Below are 19871 nucleotides of genomic sequence, written 5' to 3'. Positions count from 1 at the left end.
TGAGGGAAAGTTTTAAACACACACACACACACACACACACACACACATTCTCTTACTACGCACACACATATTCACTTACTACACACACACATTCATTTACTACACAAACACACACATTCATTTACTACACACACACACACATTCATTTACTACACACACACACACACACACACATACAAACACATACACTGGCAGTCTCTGTTGTGAAGGGAGGATAAATGGCCAGCTGCACAGCTGTCGTGTAGCCAATCAGTCTAATCACAAAGTGCAGCTGTGTTATGTGTGTGTGTGTGTGTGTGTGAAGTTTTTGAGGAGGAAATGGGGTTAAAGTTCATCACTCCCTCTTGGGCCTCAGAAGCAATGATTCGTGTCCAAATCGCCATATGTTTAACTCATTTGCAGGTACACTAATGTGTGTGTATGTGTGTGTGTGTGTGTGTGTGTGTGTGTGTGTTTTGCAGGGCTGCCGTGTGTGGCTGTGGGAGGGTGATCAGTACTGGCCCAGCACAGTAGACTCCTGCTCAGGTGGAGCGGTGGTCTTCCGAACGGACTATGGACAGGTACATTTCTCTTTCTCTCTCTCTCTGTTTGTGTGTGTATGTGTGTGTGTGTGTGTGTGTGTGTGTGTGTGTGTGTGTGTGTGTGTGTGTGTGTCTGTTTGAGTATGACAAGGGGTAATTGTTTAGGAGCGAGTAGCACAACATCTGCTAAACACACTTCAGAGAGGTGACTCCTCAGACAGGTGGAATCATCTCATTTTACACACACAAACACACACACACACACACACAGAGAGACAGAGGACAAGGAGTGTGTGTTGGTCATTAGCCCTGGACGATGTCTGAGTACATCAAAGAACAGAAGAATACAAAGGGATTTAATCTCAGGCCAGACACATACAGTAAAACACAAACAAACACACACGCACACACACACACAAACACACACAACCTGGAATCTAATCCTCTGTACAACCTCTGTACACACAGTAAAAGGCCCATAATGCACTGTCCCTCCGTGTTTCTTCCCTGGTCAGATCACTGTGTCAAATGCTGTGTAGTGAATGAGTGAGTGAGTGAATAAATGAGCCATTCCCAAAACCACTGTAGTCTCTGTCTTTAAAACAAACCCAGTGCCATTCATCTGTCCATTGAAATATGCTCCTTCTCTCTGTCCTTCTCTACGACTCAGAGCTTTTCTTTCTTTCTGTTCGTCTTTTTATTCTTTTTATACCTTCTCTCTCTTTCTCTCTCTCTCTCTTGGTCTCTCGTCTCTCTCTCTCTTCATCTCTCTGTCTCTCTCTCTGTCTCTCTCATTGGTGGATTATTTCTGGTCTTTAGTTACATTTTCATGACTGGTAAAACCATAATCACTGGGTTGGGTTATAACACTCCCTTTTCACACACACACACACACACACACACACACACATACAAAACGTGTTCGCAAACACAAATATCCTGCTCTTACAGCACTGTGTAAAACTCTAATGCAGCTGAGATTATTATTGTTATTTCAAATAATTTATCTTCTCAATTAAAGTTATAGATAATTACCATAAACTCAGTAAAACTAAACGCACACACACAGTAATGTTATTGTTTTTATTCTAATAGCAGGGCTGTTGTTAGCAAATAAATTCTTAGATAAATACCTTATATCCTTAGGTGAGTAAAACTTTTGCAGAGTGCTGTAATTTCTGTCTCTCAGTATATTTTGTGTCAATAGACTCCGTGTATGTGTGTGTGTGTGTGTGTGTGTGTGTGTGTGTGTATTTGCAGGTGTACACATATAAGCAGAATGCCCTGAGCAGACAGAGAGTGTATGAGATGCACAGTAGCAGTGTGTGTGGAGTTGAGGACATGGCAACCCTGCAGGACCTGCACGAGGGAGCAATTCTACACAATCTCCATCTGAGATACACACAGCGCTGTATATATGTGAGTGCACACACACACACACACACACACACACACACACACAGAGTGATTGGGGATATGTTTAGGTTCAGAATAATTGTACTTAAGGATTAGGGACTAGGCTTATATTAGAGTCAGTCTGATCATAATAATGATAATAATACATTCATAGAATATAACACTTTTCATATTCCCATGGTCACGTCACAATTCAAAATGAGTAAAAATACATAATTAGAGGTGGGAGGCAGATGAAAATATTGTGAAAAACAAGTAAGCGTTAGGCTCCAGGTCAGGGTTAGACTAGGACGAAATACTATGAGCCACAGTATACTTACCTTGTGTTTCTTTAAAACAACAGTAGGAAAGATTTGGTGTTTTTGCTCCTGGACTCCCCCTACAGTTCTAGAGTGTAATTCACTTGTACAGCACTGTCCTGAAATAAAGTGCCCCCCAAATCAACCTCCCCCACAGGTTACATAGTGCTGAGCCCATTTTTGTTTTGTTCTGTTCTTGGGGATAATACTGTGTCCAAAAATATGTGTCTGGGTTCAGACAATTTACCAATGGAGGTCTCAGGGTTAGTTTTAGTTGTTGTTTTTTATTTAATAAGAAATGACTATTGTAATTCTGATTTATAATAATACAGTTATTACACAGAAACACTTTAAAACTTATTTGCACTGCTAACAAAAAACATTAAAAAGTGAAGGCAGGTAGTTTCTCCTTCAGACTCGAGTCTAAACACACAGAGCCTCTCTGCTTTTATGAGTGTGGTTTCCAAAAACCCTTGAGCTGATGGCGTTGATGTGGATAGAGAGGAAACAGAGCCTGGACTGCATGGTTTTTGGAGTAAAGGGGTGGGGTTTAGGGGGATTGCTGTAGGGGGTTGTGGGTGTGGCCTGTGCTGATTGGGGGAGGGGTCTGGCGTTTGTTTTGCTGGTCGTGTCTAGACAGGTTGTGGTTATGTAGAGTGTGAATCCTGTTCTAAATGTGTGTTTCTATATTCACACACACACACACACACACACACACACACACACACACACACACACACACAAAATCTGTGTGCTGATTGTGTTCATAACTTCCCTTAACACACATCAGCTTCCTCACAGTGAAGTACACAGTAATAAATCCAGGCTGTGTTAAAACCTGGGGCAGTCAGAGCCTGTCTGTAAAAGGTGTTCCGTCGTATTCTGGCCCTTCATCACTGGTCTGTTTCTGAACACTGCTGACTGGGCACTTTTGTTTTTGAACAGTTTTCAAACTATTTTCAGTGACTCAGAGCAGTTTATAAACAATTAATAAATAATATCTAGTGGCGGTCAGATGGCGGTCTCTGTCTGAGACTTTTTTACTCGTCTCCACGCTTTAATCACTGTCCCCTCACATTAGGGTCGCACTAACACAACGTTTTGTTGTTGAGGAGTCAGTCTCAGTGTCTGTTCCCAGGACTGATCCATGATCTGATTGATTAAGCAGTAAATTGAAGTGATTGTGTAATTGGTGGCATATGGGAATGATCAGCATTGAACAGAGGTGGCATTTGGACAAACATCTTACAATAGACTCTCTTTCTGTGTGTGTGTGTGTGTGTGTCTCCAGAAGAAATGTCTTGTGGAATGTTTCTCTCACTCAGATCAAATTCCACAGGGTTAAATCACAAGGGACAAAGGTTTTTCTCACTCTTTCTCTCTCCTCGTTTCTCTCTTTTCGCCTTTAACTCTATTTTCTCTCTTTCTCTCTGACTCCTGTCTCCCTCCCTCCATCCCCCCTTCTCTCTGTCTTTCTCTCCACAGTCTTTCCCTGTCCCTCTTTCTCTTCCCCCTCCACTCTCTCTCTCTCTCTCTGATTGTAAACAGCTGTGGATATTTTCTTACACAGGACAGAAAATGGTAGGCTAAGGAATTGCTCTCCTAGCCACATCTAAAACACACACACACACACACACACACACACAGACACACACACACACACACACACACACTGCTGGGGGTGTAGAGAAGTAGGGATCTTTCAGTTCATCAAAAGTATTTTTTCTTTTGTTCCAGGCAGAGTTTCCTTCTGTATCTGAAGTGTGTCTGTGTGTGTGTGTGAGAGAGAACTGCAGGAAATAGCTCTGCTTTAGTTTGATTTGGAGCTGGAGCTTCTCATATTGCAGCTTTCAGTTCACACACACAACAAATACACACACACACACACACACACACACACATACTAACACACCACACTCACCACACAAACACTGCAATTACTTTTGTCTGCTGTAAACACACTGCTCTACATGAAGAACTGTACCACATACGTGTGTGTGTGTGTGTGTGTTTCTGTGTGTGTGTGTGTGTGTGTGTTTGTCTTTACATATTTCTGTGTGCTTGCCTATTATTAGAAGTCAGTGTAAATTGCAGCTGTTTTAAGGCTGTGTTTCATTAACTGACATTAAGTGACAACAGCTGCTGAACGTTTGTGTTGACAGGGGCTTTCCTCTGAAAACGGAAGACGAAAATATATCCCATCTCAGACCTCATACTACCTTATTACATAGTGTGTCAAAATAGTACAGCACTATTAGCAGTGTGCATTCACTCGTTGAATATTGCAGAGCTTATTATCAATCAGCTTTGTTCTTGACTAGACCCAGAGCACATCGTTATGTTAATATTTATTAACAGATGCAGTGGTGTAAAGCACTTCACCACTGGACTCTAGAGCAGTGGAGACTCTGGACTCTAGAGCAGCGGAGATGTGTTCTGTTGAGTGACACATCACACTTCTCCGTCTGGCGATCCGATGGGCGAGTCTGGGTTTGGCAGTTGCCAGGAGATGGGACTTGCCTGACCGCATTGTGCCGAGTGTAAAATTTGATGGAGGGGGGATATTGGTGTGAGTTCCAGGAGTTGGGCTCAGCCCCTTAGTACCAGTGAGAGGACCTCTCAATACTTCAGCACACCAACAGATTTTGGACAATTTCATGATCCCAACTTTGTGAGAACAGTTTGGGGATGGCCCCTTCCTGCTCCAATGTGACTGTGCACAGTGCACAAAGCAAGGTCCATGAAGACAATTGATGAGTGAGGACTTGACCGGCCCTGAACTCCACCCGATAGAACACCTTTGGGGTGAATTAGAGCAGAGACAGTGAGTCAGGCCTCATCCAACATCAGTGTCTGACCTCACTAATGCGCAAACACAAACATTCATTCTTTCATACATTATCTGTAACCGCTTATCCAGTTCAGGGTTGCGGTGGGTCCTCCAACCTGGAATCATTGGGCGTAAGGCAGAAATAGACCCTGGAGGGGGCGCCAGTCCTTCACAGGGCAACACACACACTCACACACATTCACATTCACACCTACGGACACCTTTGAGTGTGTTTTTTGGACTGTGGGTGGAAACCGGAGCGCCCGGAGGAAACCCACGCAGACACAGAGAGAACACACCAAGTCCTCACAGACAGTCACCCGGAGCGGGGCTCGAACCCTCAACCTTGAGCTTGAGGTCCCTGGAGCTGTGTGACTGCGCCACCGTGCCACCCCAAACACAAACATAAAAATGTAAAGGTTAGGCTCATCTTATTAGCTCAGGATTAATAGCTCAGGGGGCCACTGTTTGACTAGGATTCCTCCAGTGTGCACTGCAGTGTAATATTTCTTTGTTTTTCAGTTCAGTTTTGCTGTTCGACACACACACACACACACACACACACACACACACACACACATACTATACACACTATATGTCATGTCAGACTGCAGAAGAGCACAGACTCTGTGTGCATTATGAGTTTTTATAAATTCAAATTTGTTACAAATTTAAATCTTTGGATTTGTTATTTAAAACATGTCGTCTCAACCGTCATTCAGATGCATTTACATAGTTTGTGTTCTACTAGGTTAGTGCACACACACACACACACACACACACACAAACCATGAAAAGAGAATTAATAAACTATGAGAGATATATGACATCAATTATTTGAAATAAAATCTGAATGAGGTTTGTTTGTTATGAGGATTATTTTAGAATTAAATATTGTGTTTTTGAGTGTGTACACATTCATGCTCCTGTGTCTGTGTGTGTGGTGTGTGTGTGTGTGTGTGTGTTTCTCTGCAGACATATATCGGGTCTATCTTGGTGGCAGTGAACCCATATCAGCGCTTGTCAGAGTTGTACGACGTATCGATGGTGGAATGCTACAGTCGACATCATTTGGGTGAAATTCCTCCTCACATATATGCCATCGCCAATGAATGTTACCGCTCACTGTGGAAACGCAGCAACAACCAATGTGTGCTCATCAGGTAGAGCATCAACACACACACAGACTCAGGGCCCCCACAGGTTATTATTATTATTATTTTTAAAGTGTGCAGGGGTCACTGTGTATATATGTGCACATTCACCATTCACTGACAAACCTTGTCGTATAGAATGTGACGCCTGCACACTCAAAAAAAAAAAAAAAAAGTGGGGGACAGAGGCAAAACAAGGCTTATATTTTATGCAAGTAATATTCTTCTGGAAGTTTCCACAATTAGCAGTTTAAGTGGTAACAGGTGAGGTCATAAAGAGTTAGTATATACAGAGCATAGGCCCCCTCCTTACTGATTTGTTTATTTTTTAAAAATTGAGATTTTCCTCCCTCCGTTTTTGAAACTATCACCGTCCAGACGGATACGAAAACAGCTGCAATAACACGCCAGTCCAGTAGGGGGCCATAGTATCTATTAAAAAGAGGCTTCAAAACACCACAAAGCCTGAGAGAAACAGAGAGTTTCAATCTTAAGTTACACTTCAGCCACTAACAAACAACAGTATTTTTTTCCTCAAAAACATCATTCCACCTTAAAGGTGGACGTAAACAAACCAGAGAGAACAGCGTTTTCCCTACAATCGTCCTCTTTAAAGCTACAGTGTCTGACACTAAAGCTCTCCCTGAAACTTTTACTCAGCAAAGAAAGAGATTCTAATCCAAATATCATCAAAACTACACAGAAATATTACAATAAAACAAAAAAAAAAAGTTTTTTTTAGAATAGTTTATCACACTACACATTAATCTTCCTCTAAACGTACAAGGACCTGCTAACATTTACATTTCATTATTGGGATTACATGTTCTAATCAATAAACACAGTTAATTCAATTATAATTCCATTGTGTTGATCTTACATTGATGCTTTTATTTTACATTTAAATACTCATTATTAAAAGCCTCAGTCTTAAGAAGGGACAGTGCAATTAATCGCGATTAATCACAGCAAAGAATGTGATATTAGGGTTTTCTGCGATGAAAAAACACATACAGAGCATGCGTGCACACGCACACACACACACACACACACACACTCATACACGTTTTTAAATGTTCAGCACATTTTTGTGTTTTCTGCTCCCAACCAGCAGATGTGTGTTAATGAGGGAATGAGATACTGAGCTGAATCATGGGTGTGTGAACATAGCGTGGGGTCCGGTGTTTTAGATTTCTGTATAATTCAGGTGCTGAGATGATTCTTCAGTGTTTTGTTGTAAATTTGAAGTGCTCTGATCATAAAAAACAGGAATTTTATTTACTTTTGAGTGTGGTCTGCGTGAGTGTCTTTTCACCCGTGTCTTTTTCACTAAACATTTGCTGTGTTTAGTGCCCTACTGCTTTTATGTATTTCTTCCAATTACACAGCAGTTTTAACAGCAGCTTGTAAACGTGTGTGTGTGTGTGTGTGTGAGTGAGGCACAGCCAGGTTTAAATATTTTGTCTCAGACACAGCTGCCTTTTTAGGATTCGGATTAATGTAAAATTATGATTAAAATGTTATTAAGGTGTTATCCTCCTGTTCCGACTGACACTGTAAAACGGTTCAGATTCTGCTGGTTGTGAACTACAGGTGCGGAGTATGTCCAAAGATGATCATTTTGTTTTAGATAATTAGTATAATTAGTGAATTCAGCTAGTTATTGTAGGTATAAAGCCCTCCAGTATGTGGAGCAGTGGAACTGTGTTCTCTGGAGCGATGTTCCATCCAGCGCCTATGAGACGAGCTGTTATCTAGAACCTGACCTCAGTGATGTTATGTGGCTGTATGCCATAAAATCACAGCAATTGTCCTAACATCTTTTGCACATTTGCTCACACAGGGATCTAAGGGTTAATCCCAATAAAGTGTCAGAGAAATAATTTACTTACTGTAAAACTTACTGTAAATTCACTGTAGTTTACTGTTATTAAATGTGGTGTGAGCGTCTTGTTTGGAGAGTTTATCTCTTGTTGTGTGTCTGCGTGATTTGTAAATTATTTTAATCTAACGTTTACCACTGGGGTTTCTGTGTTGTGATCACGAGGCAGCCTCCACACAGCTGTAGGGTGTAACACACACACACACACACACACACACATCCAAACACACCCAAATAAACCAAACACCCACACAGGTCCATCACATGTGGTACACAGACAGGGAGAAGGAACTCCAGACTCCAGACGCTGTCCAAACCTTAAACCCTGAGCATTTGGTATTTTCTAATGTTTTGTGACCTGCTCGAAACGACTTGAGGCTGCAGCCCTGACCCTGACATCGAACCCCTAAACATCACGAGGGGTTCAACTCACGGCTGCCTGACAACACTAATTACAAAAGTATGCACAGGCCAGATGTGCTATGTGGATGTGTGTGTGTGTGTATGTGTGTGCGTGCGTGTGTGCTTCCATCTGTGTGTGTGTGTGTAGGTTACTGCTTTGCTACTATGGCTTACTATGGGGATATAACATTATGGTGTGTTTTTTGGGTTAAGAGCAGGTCCCTACCCCCCAAACAGCTCCCCGGGTGCTGAGGTGGTCACTGTGTGTGTGTTCACAGCGGGTGCACAGCTCCAGTCCTGGAGGGCTGGTAGGGAAAAGTTTGGTGATTCCTCTGCTCACACACACCTGATTCAACCCATCTGTTAATTGCACACAGGTTTAAGGTGTGTGTGTGAGTGGAGGAGTCACCAAACTTTACTGGATACTGGCCCTCCAGGACTGGAGCTGTGCACCCCTGCTCTAGTGTGTGTGTGTGTGTGTGTGTGTGAAGAATTGCTTACTAGTGTGTGTTTGTGCGGGCCACTGCCACGGAGGGGTTAAATGCACAGAAGCAATTTCCCCAAGGGATCAATAAATATGTTTCTTCTTTTTCTTCTTCTCTTCCTGATCCTAAAACACATCATCAAAGTAATCAGCTGACATCCTTTTCCTAATGAAGTGGTGAAGATACACCCCCTGGTGGCTGATTAAATTATTAAAGTTTGAATGTCCTACAATTTATTAGAACAGCATCTTCTGCACATTCAGGTGTGTCCAGGTTTACTGAAAGCAGAAAGCATCATGTATATCATCGCTGTCCAAAAACCTGTATCTGTGTGTGTGTGTGTGTCTGTGTGTCTGTGTGTGTGTGTGTGTGTGTCTGTGTGTCTGTGTGTATGTTTAGTTACTACATCATTTGAACATAGCAGCTGTCCTTCACACTGTGTGTAAACTTCATGATGAATGACCAATAGAAATGCTCCGAAATTACTCTGAATACAATATTTTTACATTGTCTTCCACTGAGAGTTAAGGTTTAATTTTGTCCCCTGTAAAGTTACTGTTTTTTCCACTGGACAGCGACGATATATGCACTTCTTAAAACCACACCTTAGACTGTGAACACATTAGATTCATGTTGTGAAATGGAGAGTGTATGTGAAAACTGATTAATCAGTTGGTGTGTGTGTGTGCGTGTGTGTGTGTGTTGCAGTGGAGAGAGTGGTGCAGGGAAAACTGAGAGCACAAAGGTGATCCTCCGTTTTTTGTCATCAATGAGTCAACAAAGTCTAGAACTTTCTGCCAGAAATGCATCTTCACACGTTGAGGAGGCTCTACTGGAGAGCAGGTATACAACACACACACACACACACACACACACACTCTCTCTCTCTCTCTCTCTCTCTCTCTCTCACACACACACACACACACACACACACACACACTCAAATTGAGTGTAAAATGCACTATACAAATAAAATTGATTTGAAATTCACTTCACTTTTGCTCACATAAATATACCTTCCTCCTCTGTTGTGTAGTTAAGCACAGACACACTTCTCTATGTTCTTTTATGATTGATTCCTCTTTTTGTTTCCCCCACCTCTCTCGCTCTCTCTCTCTTGCTCTCTCTCTCTCTCTCTCTCTCTCTCTCTCTCTCTCTCTCTCTCTCTCTCTCTCTCTCTCTCTCTCTCCCTCCCTCATCTCATTCAGTCCCATAATGGAGGCATTTGGAAATGCAAAGACGGTGTATAATAATAACTCCAGTAGGTTTGGGAAGTTTATTCAGCTTCATTTCAGTCAGCGAGGAAATATCCAGGGAGGAAAGATCATCGACTGTATCCTCTCACTCACTCACTCATACTCACCCACTCACTTACTCACTCATACTCTCACTCAGTCACTCATAGTCACACACACACTCACTCTTACTCTCACTCACTCACTCATAGTCACACACACACTCACTCTTACTCTCACTCAGTCACCCACTCACTTACTCACTCGTACTCTCACTCACTCAGTAACTCACTCACTCATACTCTCACTCACTCACTCATACTCACCCACTCACTCACTCTTACTCTAACTCACTCACTCATACTCTCACTCACTCACTCATACTCACCCACTCACTCACTCTTACTCTCACTCACTCACTCATAGTCACACACACACTCACTCTTACTCTCACTCAGTCACCCACTCACTTACTCACTCGTACTCTCACTCACTCACTAACTCACTCACTCATACTCTCACTCACTCACTCATACTCACCCACTCACTCGTACTCACCCACTCACTCACTCTTACTCTCACTCACTCACTCACTCATAGTCACACACACACTCACTCTTACTCTCACTCACTCACTCATAGTCACACACACACTCACTCTTACTCTCACTCACTCACTCATAGTCACACACACACTCACTCTTACTCTCACTCACTCACTCATAGTCACACACACACTCACTCTTACTCTCACTCACTCAGTCACCCACTCACTTACTCACTCATACTCACCCACTCATAGTCACACACTCACTCATACTCTCACTCACTCACGCATAGTCACCCACTCACTCATATTCTCACTCACTCAGTCATAATGACTCACTCACTCATTCATAGTCCCTCACTCACTCATAGTCACACACTCACTCATAGTCACTCACTCATAATCACTCACTCACTCATAGTCACTCACTCACTAATACTCTCACTCACTCATACTCTCACTCACTCAGTCAGTCACTCACTAATAGTCTCTCACTCACTCACTCATACTCTCACTCACTCACTCATACTCACCCACTCACTTACTCACTCATACTCACACACTCACTCATACTCTCACTCACTCATAGTCACATACTCACTCATACTCTCACTCACTCAGTCACCCACTCACTTTCTCACTCATACTCACCCACTCATAGTCACGCACTCACTCATACTCTCACTCACTCACTCATAGTCACTCACTCACTCACTCAGTCACTCACTCACTAATACTCTCACTCATAATCACTCACTCACTCATACTCTCACTCACTCACTCACTCATAGTCACTCACTCATACTCACCCACTCACTCGTACTCTCACTCACTCACTCATACTGACCCACTCACTCATACTCTCACTCACTCACTCATAGTCACACATTCATTCATACTCTCACTCACTCAGTCACCCACTCACTTACTCTCACTGACAGTACAGTGTGATATTTTCTTTTGATTGTTTTTCTTGACCGTTCCCTTTGATAAAGATCTTTTAGAGAAGGTGAGCAGTTCTTATTCTTTGTTTATTGTGTTAGAGATGATGGTGTTAGAGATGGTGGTGTTTGAGATGGTGAGTTTTCTTGCTTCTGTATGTTTATGTGTTTGTAATGTTTTGCTGCTGTTAGAACCGAGTTGTGCGGCAGAATCCAGGAGAGAGGAACTACCACATTTTCTATGCTTTACTGGCGGGAACCAACTCTGAACAGAGGGGTGAGCTCAGGTTTAACCAATTCACCACGGGGAGGGCTTTTATAACATTAAGAGCAAATGTATTTATTCTCTCTCTCTCTCTCTCTCTCTCTCTCTCTCTCTCTCTCTCTCTCTCTCTCTCTCTCTCTCAGAGTCCTTCTCTTTGCTGCCTGCTAAGAGCTTTTATTACCTGAGTCAGTCCGGTTGTGTGAAAGATGACACCATTGATGATAAATGCACTTTTCAGGAAGTGTTGGTAAGATTTAAAAATGAATATTATTATTTTATTGTAATAGTATTAATTTTATTACAAACCCCATCTCCAGAAAAGTTGGAATATATTTTAAAATGCAACAAAAAACAAGAATCTGTGATTTGTTCTTTCTCTTGATGTTTCTCTTATGTAACTAACAAAGCACAAAAAAGTATCTCTTATTTATGTTTTCACTGAACAACTTTTCACCAGCTGTTAGTCTTTATACTGTGGCCTGGAAAGAGTTCATATTTCCAGACTTGCTCCTTTCATCTTTCCTTAATGTGTTTCAAGTTTGTCCAGCTGTGGACCAGTCACAGTTGATGCGGTCTGAACTGCCACAGCACGTAATTGCATTTCTGGGGAGGTGTGTGTCCGGCTGCAGCTTAGATTCCACACAGAAGCGTAAATCCTTAAACGTGACGCCCATAAACTAAAAATATGTGTGTGTTTGCTTGTGTTTCAGAATGCCTTAAGAACAATGCAGTTTGGAGAGGAGAGTATCAGAGAGGTTTTGAGGCTTTTGGCTGGTATTTTGCACCTGGGGAACATCGAGTTTCTCACAGCAGGAGGAGCCCAGGTCTCATCCAAAACAGGTCTGCACTCCACTGTTCATGTCTCTTTTTTATTCTTCTTAGACCTTGCTGTAGCAGAGGGTCATATGATGGTATTTTATAGTTATTATTACAATGGTTTCACTTCTAGAACAGTGACATATGACAGTATTGTCTCTCTCGCTCTGTGTGTGTGTGTGTGTGTGTGTGTATGTAGCTCTCAGCTGTGCAGCAGAGCTCTTGGGTCTGGACTGCACTCAGTTGGCTGAAGTTCTCACTCACAGATCCATGATTCTCAGAGGAGAAGAGATCAGCACACCACTTACTGTAGAACAGGTGACATTCAAACTGATGAACAAAATACTCCTATTAATACACGCATATACAGACATCCATTTGTTCCTTTGAGTTTAATGTCTCACATACACACAGCAAACAACAACCTCAGACTCTGAAGAAAAGCGTGAGGAAGGAACACAGCTTTCTGATAATGATAAGCCTTCCATTTGATCCAGCTGACAAAACAAGTGTGTGTGTGTGTTTATCAGGCTGTAGATTCTCGAGACTCCATGGCAATGGCCCTCTACTCTCAGTGCTTCACCTGGATCATTGGTAAACTCAACAAGCGCATCCATGGCCATGACAACTTCCACTCCATCAGCATCCTGGACATCTTTGGGTTTGAGAACTTTGAGGTGAGATGTTTCACTGTATACAACAGCATCATTCATTCATTCATTCATTGTCTGTAGCCCTTACCCAGTTCAGGGCAGCGGTGGGTCCGGAACCTACCCGGAATCACTGGGCGCAAGGCGGGAACAGTCCTTCACAGGGCGACACACACTCACACATTCACTCACACCTACGGACACTTTTGAGTCTCCAATCCACCTACCAACGTGTGTTTTGTCATTAAGATGTAAATAACGAAAACTGAATATTAATATCAGTGATGAATGGAACTGGCTCTGGTTTCAATTCAAAATCGAGTCAGGGTCTTCACCTCAGAAACTGAAAGGTGCCTAGTTGTTTGCATTTAGTGCCATTTATAAAGACAGGATGCTTGATTTAGACTCAAGGCTAATTGCTCTGTGCTTACCGCTGTCTCCGAAAGGTAAAACCCTTGTTCATCCCCAGCTTTCATCTGCCCTCTTTCTGGGGACATAAGCGGACCGCTTCTCTTTCTCTGGCCACATGAGGGCAGTGGTGAATGCCACATGTCGCTAGAATTCAAAACATTTCCATTTTTTGACCACTTTTGGCTCACAGCCACAGTGTGGCATCACTGCCTGAAGTGACCAGTGTCCACATACACCCTTCACTATAGCTCTGAACTTCTGCTCCAGGCGCTCTGCAGCAGCTGTGGCTAAAGTTAATGGAGAACTCTGTTATAAACCTGACTGAGATTGAATGTGTCTTTATCTCTTCAGGTGAACCGGTTTGAGCAGTTCAACATTAACTATGCTAATGAGAAGCTGCAGGAATATTTTAATAAACACATCTTCTCTCTGGAGCAGCTGGAGTATAACAGGTGAGTCTGCAGTGGTCTGATTCTGAAGTGCGGATCAACACATAATTAAATGATAATACAAATGGTGTGTGTGTGTGTGTGTTTTGATAGGGAAGGCCTGGTTTGGGATGATGTTAACTGGATGGACAATGGAGAATGCCTGGATCTCATAGAAAAGGTAACACACACATAACCAAATAAAAATAGCTATAGAAATTACACAATTAACTCTAACAAATTATTTTACCAAATTTACCACTTTTTACAGAGCCTAGTGACGTATTAGTGATATATAATTTATTAATATATCAACATTTCATTTATGCTGAAATCGTTCATCCTCTCTCTCTCTCTTACACACACACACACAGACACACACACACTCACACACAAACACAAACACACACACACACACACACACACACAGAGCTCTTGTTTTGTCTTCTAACATAATTAATGTTTGAGCCATGAGCGTTTTATACATATAAATATATGCTTGTTTTTATTTTAATGATTACATCTACGTGCCTATTATGTTTGTGTTTTCACTGAATCTGCGTGTGTGTGACTGTAGAAGCTTGGACTCTTGGCCCTAGTGAATGAAGAGAGTCATTTCCCCAAAGCCACTGATGCTACACTACTGGAGAAACTCCACAGTCAGCATTCTGTAAGTACCTTTAAACCACACACACACACACACACACACACACACACACACACACACACACACACAAGAAGAATCAATGGAGCAAGTGTACAGCCCCACATCTGTTGCATATCGTTGTGTACTTGAAAAGCTAAAAAAATAAAGAAATAAAAATAAATTATGTTTAAATATACTGTTGTTGGCTGGTTATGGCTATTAACATATTGTGTGTGTGAGCAGCGAGCTTCTGTAGCTCATCATCTTCACTCATCCAAACCCGTCTCTGTTTATCACATTATCTCTCCCTCTCTCCATCTCTCTGCAGAAAAACCCCTTTTACATAAAGCCCCGGGTCGCAGTGCACTACTTTGGGGTGAAGCACTATGCAGGAGAGGTATGACATGCTCCTCTGCTCTGAATTAAATCAGTGGTTGTGATGATGTGCTGCTTCTTATGTAGAGTGTAGTGACTTTTAGTGATCTCTCTTTGTAGAGAGTTATCTCTCCTCATCTCCAATCTGCAGTATGTCCAATCACATTAATGCCAGAGAGCAATGTTCAGGTTTAATGCATTAAATCAATATAAAATTGGTGAAAATGTGAAGGGAGGGAAAAGAAGACGCTCAAAACCAAAGCTTCTGCTCCTTGCTCCTCTCTCCTGGGCACTCGCGTTAAAGTCAATTGTGGCACAATCTCATTTAAAGGAACTGTCTCTAAAACTGGTCACCCTGAACAGGGATGTTTATTCTGGGGGAGAACTGTGTTGTGTTGTTTGATCCTTGTGGTATTTTGACCAATGCATTATAAATTATATTTCCAGAGGGAGCTGTGATAAATTGTGCAAAATGGGTTTAATATGTCCTCTTTAAAAATTCCAGCAGCACTGCTCTGTCTGATCCAGTTGTTCCATTGCAATACGCACTAACCCACACACACACACACACACTTGTGGGGGTTTGTGGACTTGTGAATTTTATTTTAAGTGACTGCCTGGTTGCACATAATTCAAAACGCAGTATAAGTTCATCACGAAGGTTTTGAGACCAAACTCTCATCACGATAAAGAAAGTTGAATTCAGTTTTCAGGAGGATGGGCCCTTTAAGGATGCTGCGCTGAACTGGGACCTGCCCCTATCAGCAAGTGTGTTATAATAAAGAGATGACTGCGCCCTAAAGGGTCTTGTTACATGATATCTTCAGTATTTTCATTTCATTTATATAATTAGGTCTGTGTGTGTGTGTGTGTGTTTACTCTTTGTAGGTGGTGTACGATGTGAGAGGAATCTTGGAGAAAAATAGAGACACTTTCAGAGATGACATTCTTAACACCCTCAGGGACAGCAAGTATGTGTGTATGTGTGTGTGTGTGTGTGTTTATATGTACACGTGTGTTTGCTATTACAGTGCTGTGTGATTAATTATATACTCTCTCTTTCTCTTATATACTTCTCATACTCATATGAGAGTAACTGTAATCTCAGCACAGATGTATCTTCTCTCCTTTTTACAAAGATTTAACAAGCGCAAGTTTATAGACAATTCCTCATTTTCACCGCCCCCCCCCCCACTCTCTCTCTCTCTCTCTCTCTCTCTCTCTCACTCTCTCTCTCTCGTTTTTCAGGTTGGATTTTGTCTATGATCTCTTTGAGAGGATGAGTAATAGATGTGGTCAGGACTCAATGAAGATCAGCTCTCAGCATCGCAGGCCAACAGTCAGCTCCCAGTTTAAGGTCAGACATATCTCTTTTTTCCGCTTCTACTAATTTATTATTATTATTATTATTATTATTATTATTATTATTATTATTATTGTCAGGAAAGGAACTACTTAGAGGTTTCTGTAAATTACCACAATTTCTGTAGGACTCTCCCAGTTGACTCCTGAGATTCTCTGTAGACTCGTCTCTCATTGTGCATTCACTGAGATACTTTAAGGATGGAGCACCACTTAATCCACATTTTTTTTCTTCATATCCAGAATTCTTTGCACTCCCTGATGTCCACCCTTAGCACATCAAACCCCTTCTTTGTGCGCTGCATCAAACCCAACAATAACAAGGTACGTTTTAAATATGCGGGACAGTCATGGGATGAAATGAGCCGTTCTGTTTTTTTTTTTTTTTTTTGCTGTATTTTCCATAAGCTCATTAACACCTGAGTGGTAATCCAGGAATGTTCTGGAGTTTTCCCGGAGGAGCTGTGTGTATGAACATTCGTCCCAGACATTACCCAGACTTTATCCTCCTCACGCCGTGGTAAAAACCCCGGGTGAAATCCAAGTCAGTGCCTGTGAAAAAGGAGTGGGAAACGTTCCAGAATTTCTCCTGCACACGTTGCACAGGCTCCACCCTCACACCTACAGCATGTGTTTCATTTCCCGCTGTGCGCTGCATGTGTGAAGAACCGCTCCGGGACAATACAAAAAAAAGACCCAATACAACAAAACAAGAAAAGACCCAATACAGAGTCCATGTGTGAAAGAGGCGCTAGAGAGCAGAAGAGTTGCATTGTACAAATGATTCAGAAAACTAACTTGACACTGTCATCTATCCAGTAACCACTAGATTCCTAAAGCTAAAAACATAAAACGAAGTTCATTATAAAGGTCTTCTTTAGTTGCTTTGCCTCTACAGCGACTGAACACTGTGGTCATAAATAAACTGCCATTTACTGTCTCCCTCACAAATGTCTAAAAGTGAGACCAGCTTTATCATGACACACATACAGTTCTCTCAATGTTTCACTCTTCAGTTTGAAGTTTATTTCAGGAGCAAGAGTTCCAGAATAAAGAGTATTGTGAAGTGTACTGTAGCTGTTACTGATCACTAGCTGCTCTCTCTACACGGCTCTGCTCTGGCTTCCCTACAGAGCAGTGCCCCAGACTAATCAGTGTCCTATTCACTATATATTTCACTACATAGTGAGCAATGTAGGGAATAGGGTAGTGGTCGTTTGGAACACTCCTCATATTGTGTACAGCTTGGGTGTGCTGAGACTGAGAGTGGTTTTTAATTCACTGCCGACAGAAGGAGAGGTCACACATCATGAACTCAGACTCGATATAAGAGCCCTGAGAGAGAGAACAGGGGTTTATATGTCCCCTGAGTGTGCGCACGTGTATGTGAGGCTGTGATCCTAAGTGTTATTCTGTAGCAGGAGCTATAAACGTGAATGCAATGAGCAGGTCTATGAACCAAATGAGAGCCCTAACTAATATTTCAGACACTTACAAACACACACACACACACACAAACACACAAAAAACACACATACACACAAAAACACACACACATACATACACACACAAACACACGCATACACACACACACACAGATATAGCATCAGGAATGTGTTACTGAATTGAGAAACTCTGTTATAAGACTGATAACTGTTCCTTACACCAGTGTGTGTGTGTGTGTGTGAGAGAGAGAGAGAGAGAGAGAGACATAAATGCTCTCTCACACACTCTCTGTTTGAATATAAACAGCTGGCCTTGTCACTGCCCCTATTTTACCCACAATCCCCTTCCTGACCCTGACCCTCCCCAACAACCAGCACAAATTAGCCCTGCAGGGATCCAAGCACCATGGCAACCGGTGTCTGAAAGAGATCACAGTGGAGTATTGTGTGTGTGTGTGTGTGTGTGTGTGTGTGTGTGTGTGTGTGTGTGTGTAAGTAAGAGAAAGAGAGGGAAAGCGGTGGTCAGTTGATGACTGAGTCTTGTGCTGGATACACACTTTCTTACAGCAGGATGAGAGAAGACTTTCTGAGGTAGGAGATTACATGGTACATTCAGGTGTGTGTGTGTGTGTGTGTATGTACGTGTGCACATGGGTGTCACACTGCTCTAAAATTAAAGTAACTCTTCTGTTGTGTCCATTGCAAGTCTCAGATGTTTAATATGATGTTGAACGAATTAAAGCCAGTGATTATCGGACTGTGTGTGTGAGTGTGTGTGAGCGTCAGAAACAGAGACACTGTTACTGTTTATTGAGCATTAACTTTATCAGTGCAGACTGCTTCTTATTCAGGAAGGCATTACATATCAGTACACATTCCCTTTGAGCTTAGCACTGAAGGTTGCAGGGAAAATCTTAACAACTCTTTATATCTGAAGAATCTCGGGATATTTAATCAGATTTAAATATTTAAAGAAGCAACTGTTTCCACTGGAAATGTGGTTTACACAGTGTGCGCCACAGAGGGGTAAAGGGTCTTGATGTGTGGGGTTTATAAGTTTTTCTTTGTTGTGAGAGGTTAAGGTAAAGTGGTAACATCTCTTTGTAAAAAGTCAATACATTTTAAGAATAAACATCTGATAATAATCTAATACATTTGAAAAGAATTCTAATAAATTGATGACACAGTTTATTCACTCAGCGGAGTGTGAAGAGGGTAAATAAAAGCACTGTCTGTGGCTTCAGTGACTCAGGCCTGAAGACTCTCACATTCAGTGCATGAAAAAATAAAGGTACAGTACAGGAACGTTACTGTCACTAAAGCTACAAACAGTGTAGTGTGTCTTTAAAGGTACAGCAGTGGTGTTAGAGTCCAGTTGTGTTCCTAAAGGTTCATTACATTCTCTTCTCCAGAAGGAGAGGGGGGTCTCTGTAATCTTTCAATACACAACTGTGGAGAATAAAAGAACACAATAAAAGTCCTGGAGAAACGGGGCGAATGAACTCAACTTTATAATCTCCAGTTAATATAGAATAAGGTACAGTTCTGTTCCCTAATTAAAGGTACGGTATATGTTCCATTGAGGGTACCTCCACAGAGACAGCTTTTCTGAGAGCATGGAGAGAATGAGATGACCAGGTCTGCATGCTCAAAAACATGGTTCCTGTGTTTGCTAAAGCACTTAAGGATGCTACACTGACTTGAAATGCCACTAGCTTTCTGTATTCCCACCTAAATAAACCCCAACCAGATGGAGCCTCT

At 42.0% G+C, this 19871-nt stretch overlaps 1 protein-coding gene across 1 annotated transcript in view; it reads left to right on the top strand.

Annotated features, from left to right (window-relative positions):
- LOC136677973 (unconventional myosin-X-like) overlaps window positions 1-19871 on the top strand; it is a 52047-nt gene that overhangs the window by 16912 nt on the left and 15264 nt on the right. Inside the window, exons 2-19 of the mRNA XM_066655706.1 lie at window positions 462-560; window positions 1782-1940; window positions 6042-6229; window positions 9698-9832; window positions 10198-10322; window positions 11767-11780; window positions 11905-11989; window positions 12121-12224; window positions 12688-12817; window positions 12993-13111; window positions 13324-13470; window positions 14206-14306; window positions 14397-14463; window positions 14860-14952; window positions 15257-15325; window positions 16192-16274; window positions 16552-16660; window positions 16909-16989. Coding sequence (XP_066511803.1) covers window positions 462-560; window positions 1782-1940; window positions 6042-6229; window positions 9698-9832; window positions 10198-10322; window positions 11767-11780; window positions 11905-11989; window positions 12121-12224; window positions 12688-12817; window positions 12993-13111; window positions 13324-13470; window positions 14206-14306; window positions 14397-14463; window positions 14860-14952; window positions 15257-15325; window positions 16192-16274; window positions 16552-16660; window positions 16909-16989 — 1908 coding nt within the window. The remainder of the gene's footprint in view (window positions 1-461; window positions 561-1781; window positions 1941-6041; window positions 6230-9697; window positions 9833-10197; window positions 10323-11766; window positions 11781-11904; window positions 11990-12120; window positions 12225-12687; window positions 12818-12992; window positions 13112-13323; window positions 13471-14205; window positions 14307-14396; window positions 14464-14859; window positions 14953-15256; window positions 15326-16191; window positions 16275-16551; window positions 16661-16908; window positions 16990-19871) is intronic.

This window comes from Hoplias malabaricus, chromosome Y, assembly GCF_029633855.1.
Source record: "Hoplias malabaricus isolate fHopMal1 chromosome Y, fHopMal1.hap1, whole genome shotgun sequence".
Taxonomy (NCBI): Eukaryota; Metazoa; Chordata; class Actinopteri; order Characiformes; family Erythrinidae; genus Hoplias; species Hoplias malabaricus.
Note: the sequence above shows the minus strand (reverse complement) of the source record. Positions and strands in the feature narration are given on the sequence as shown.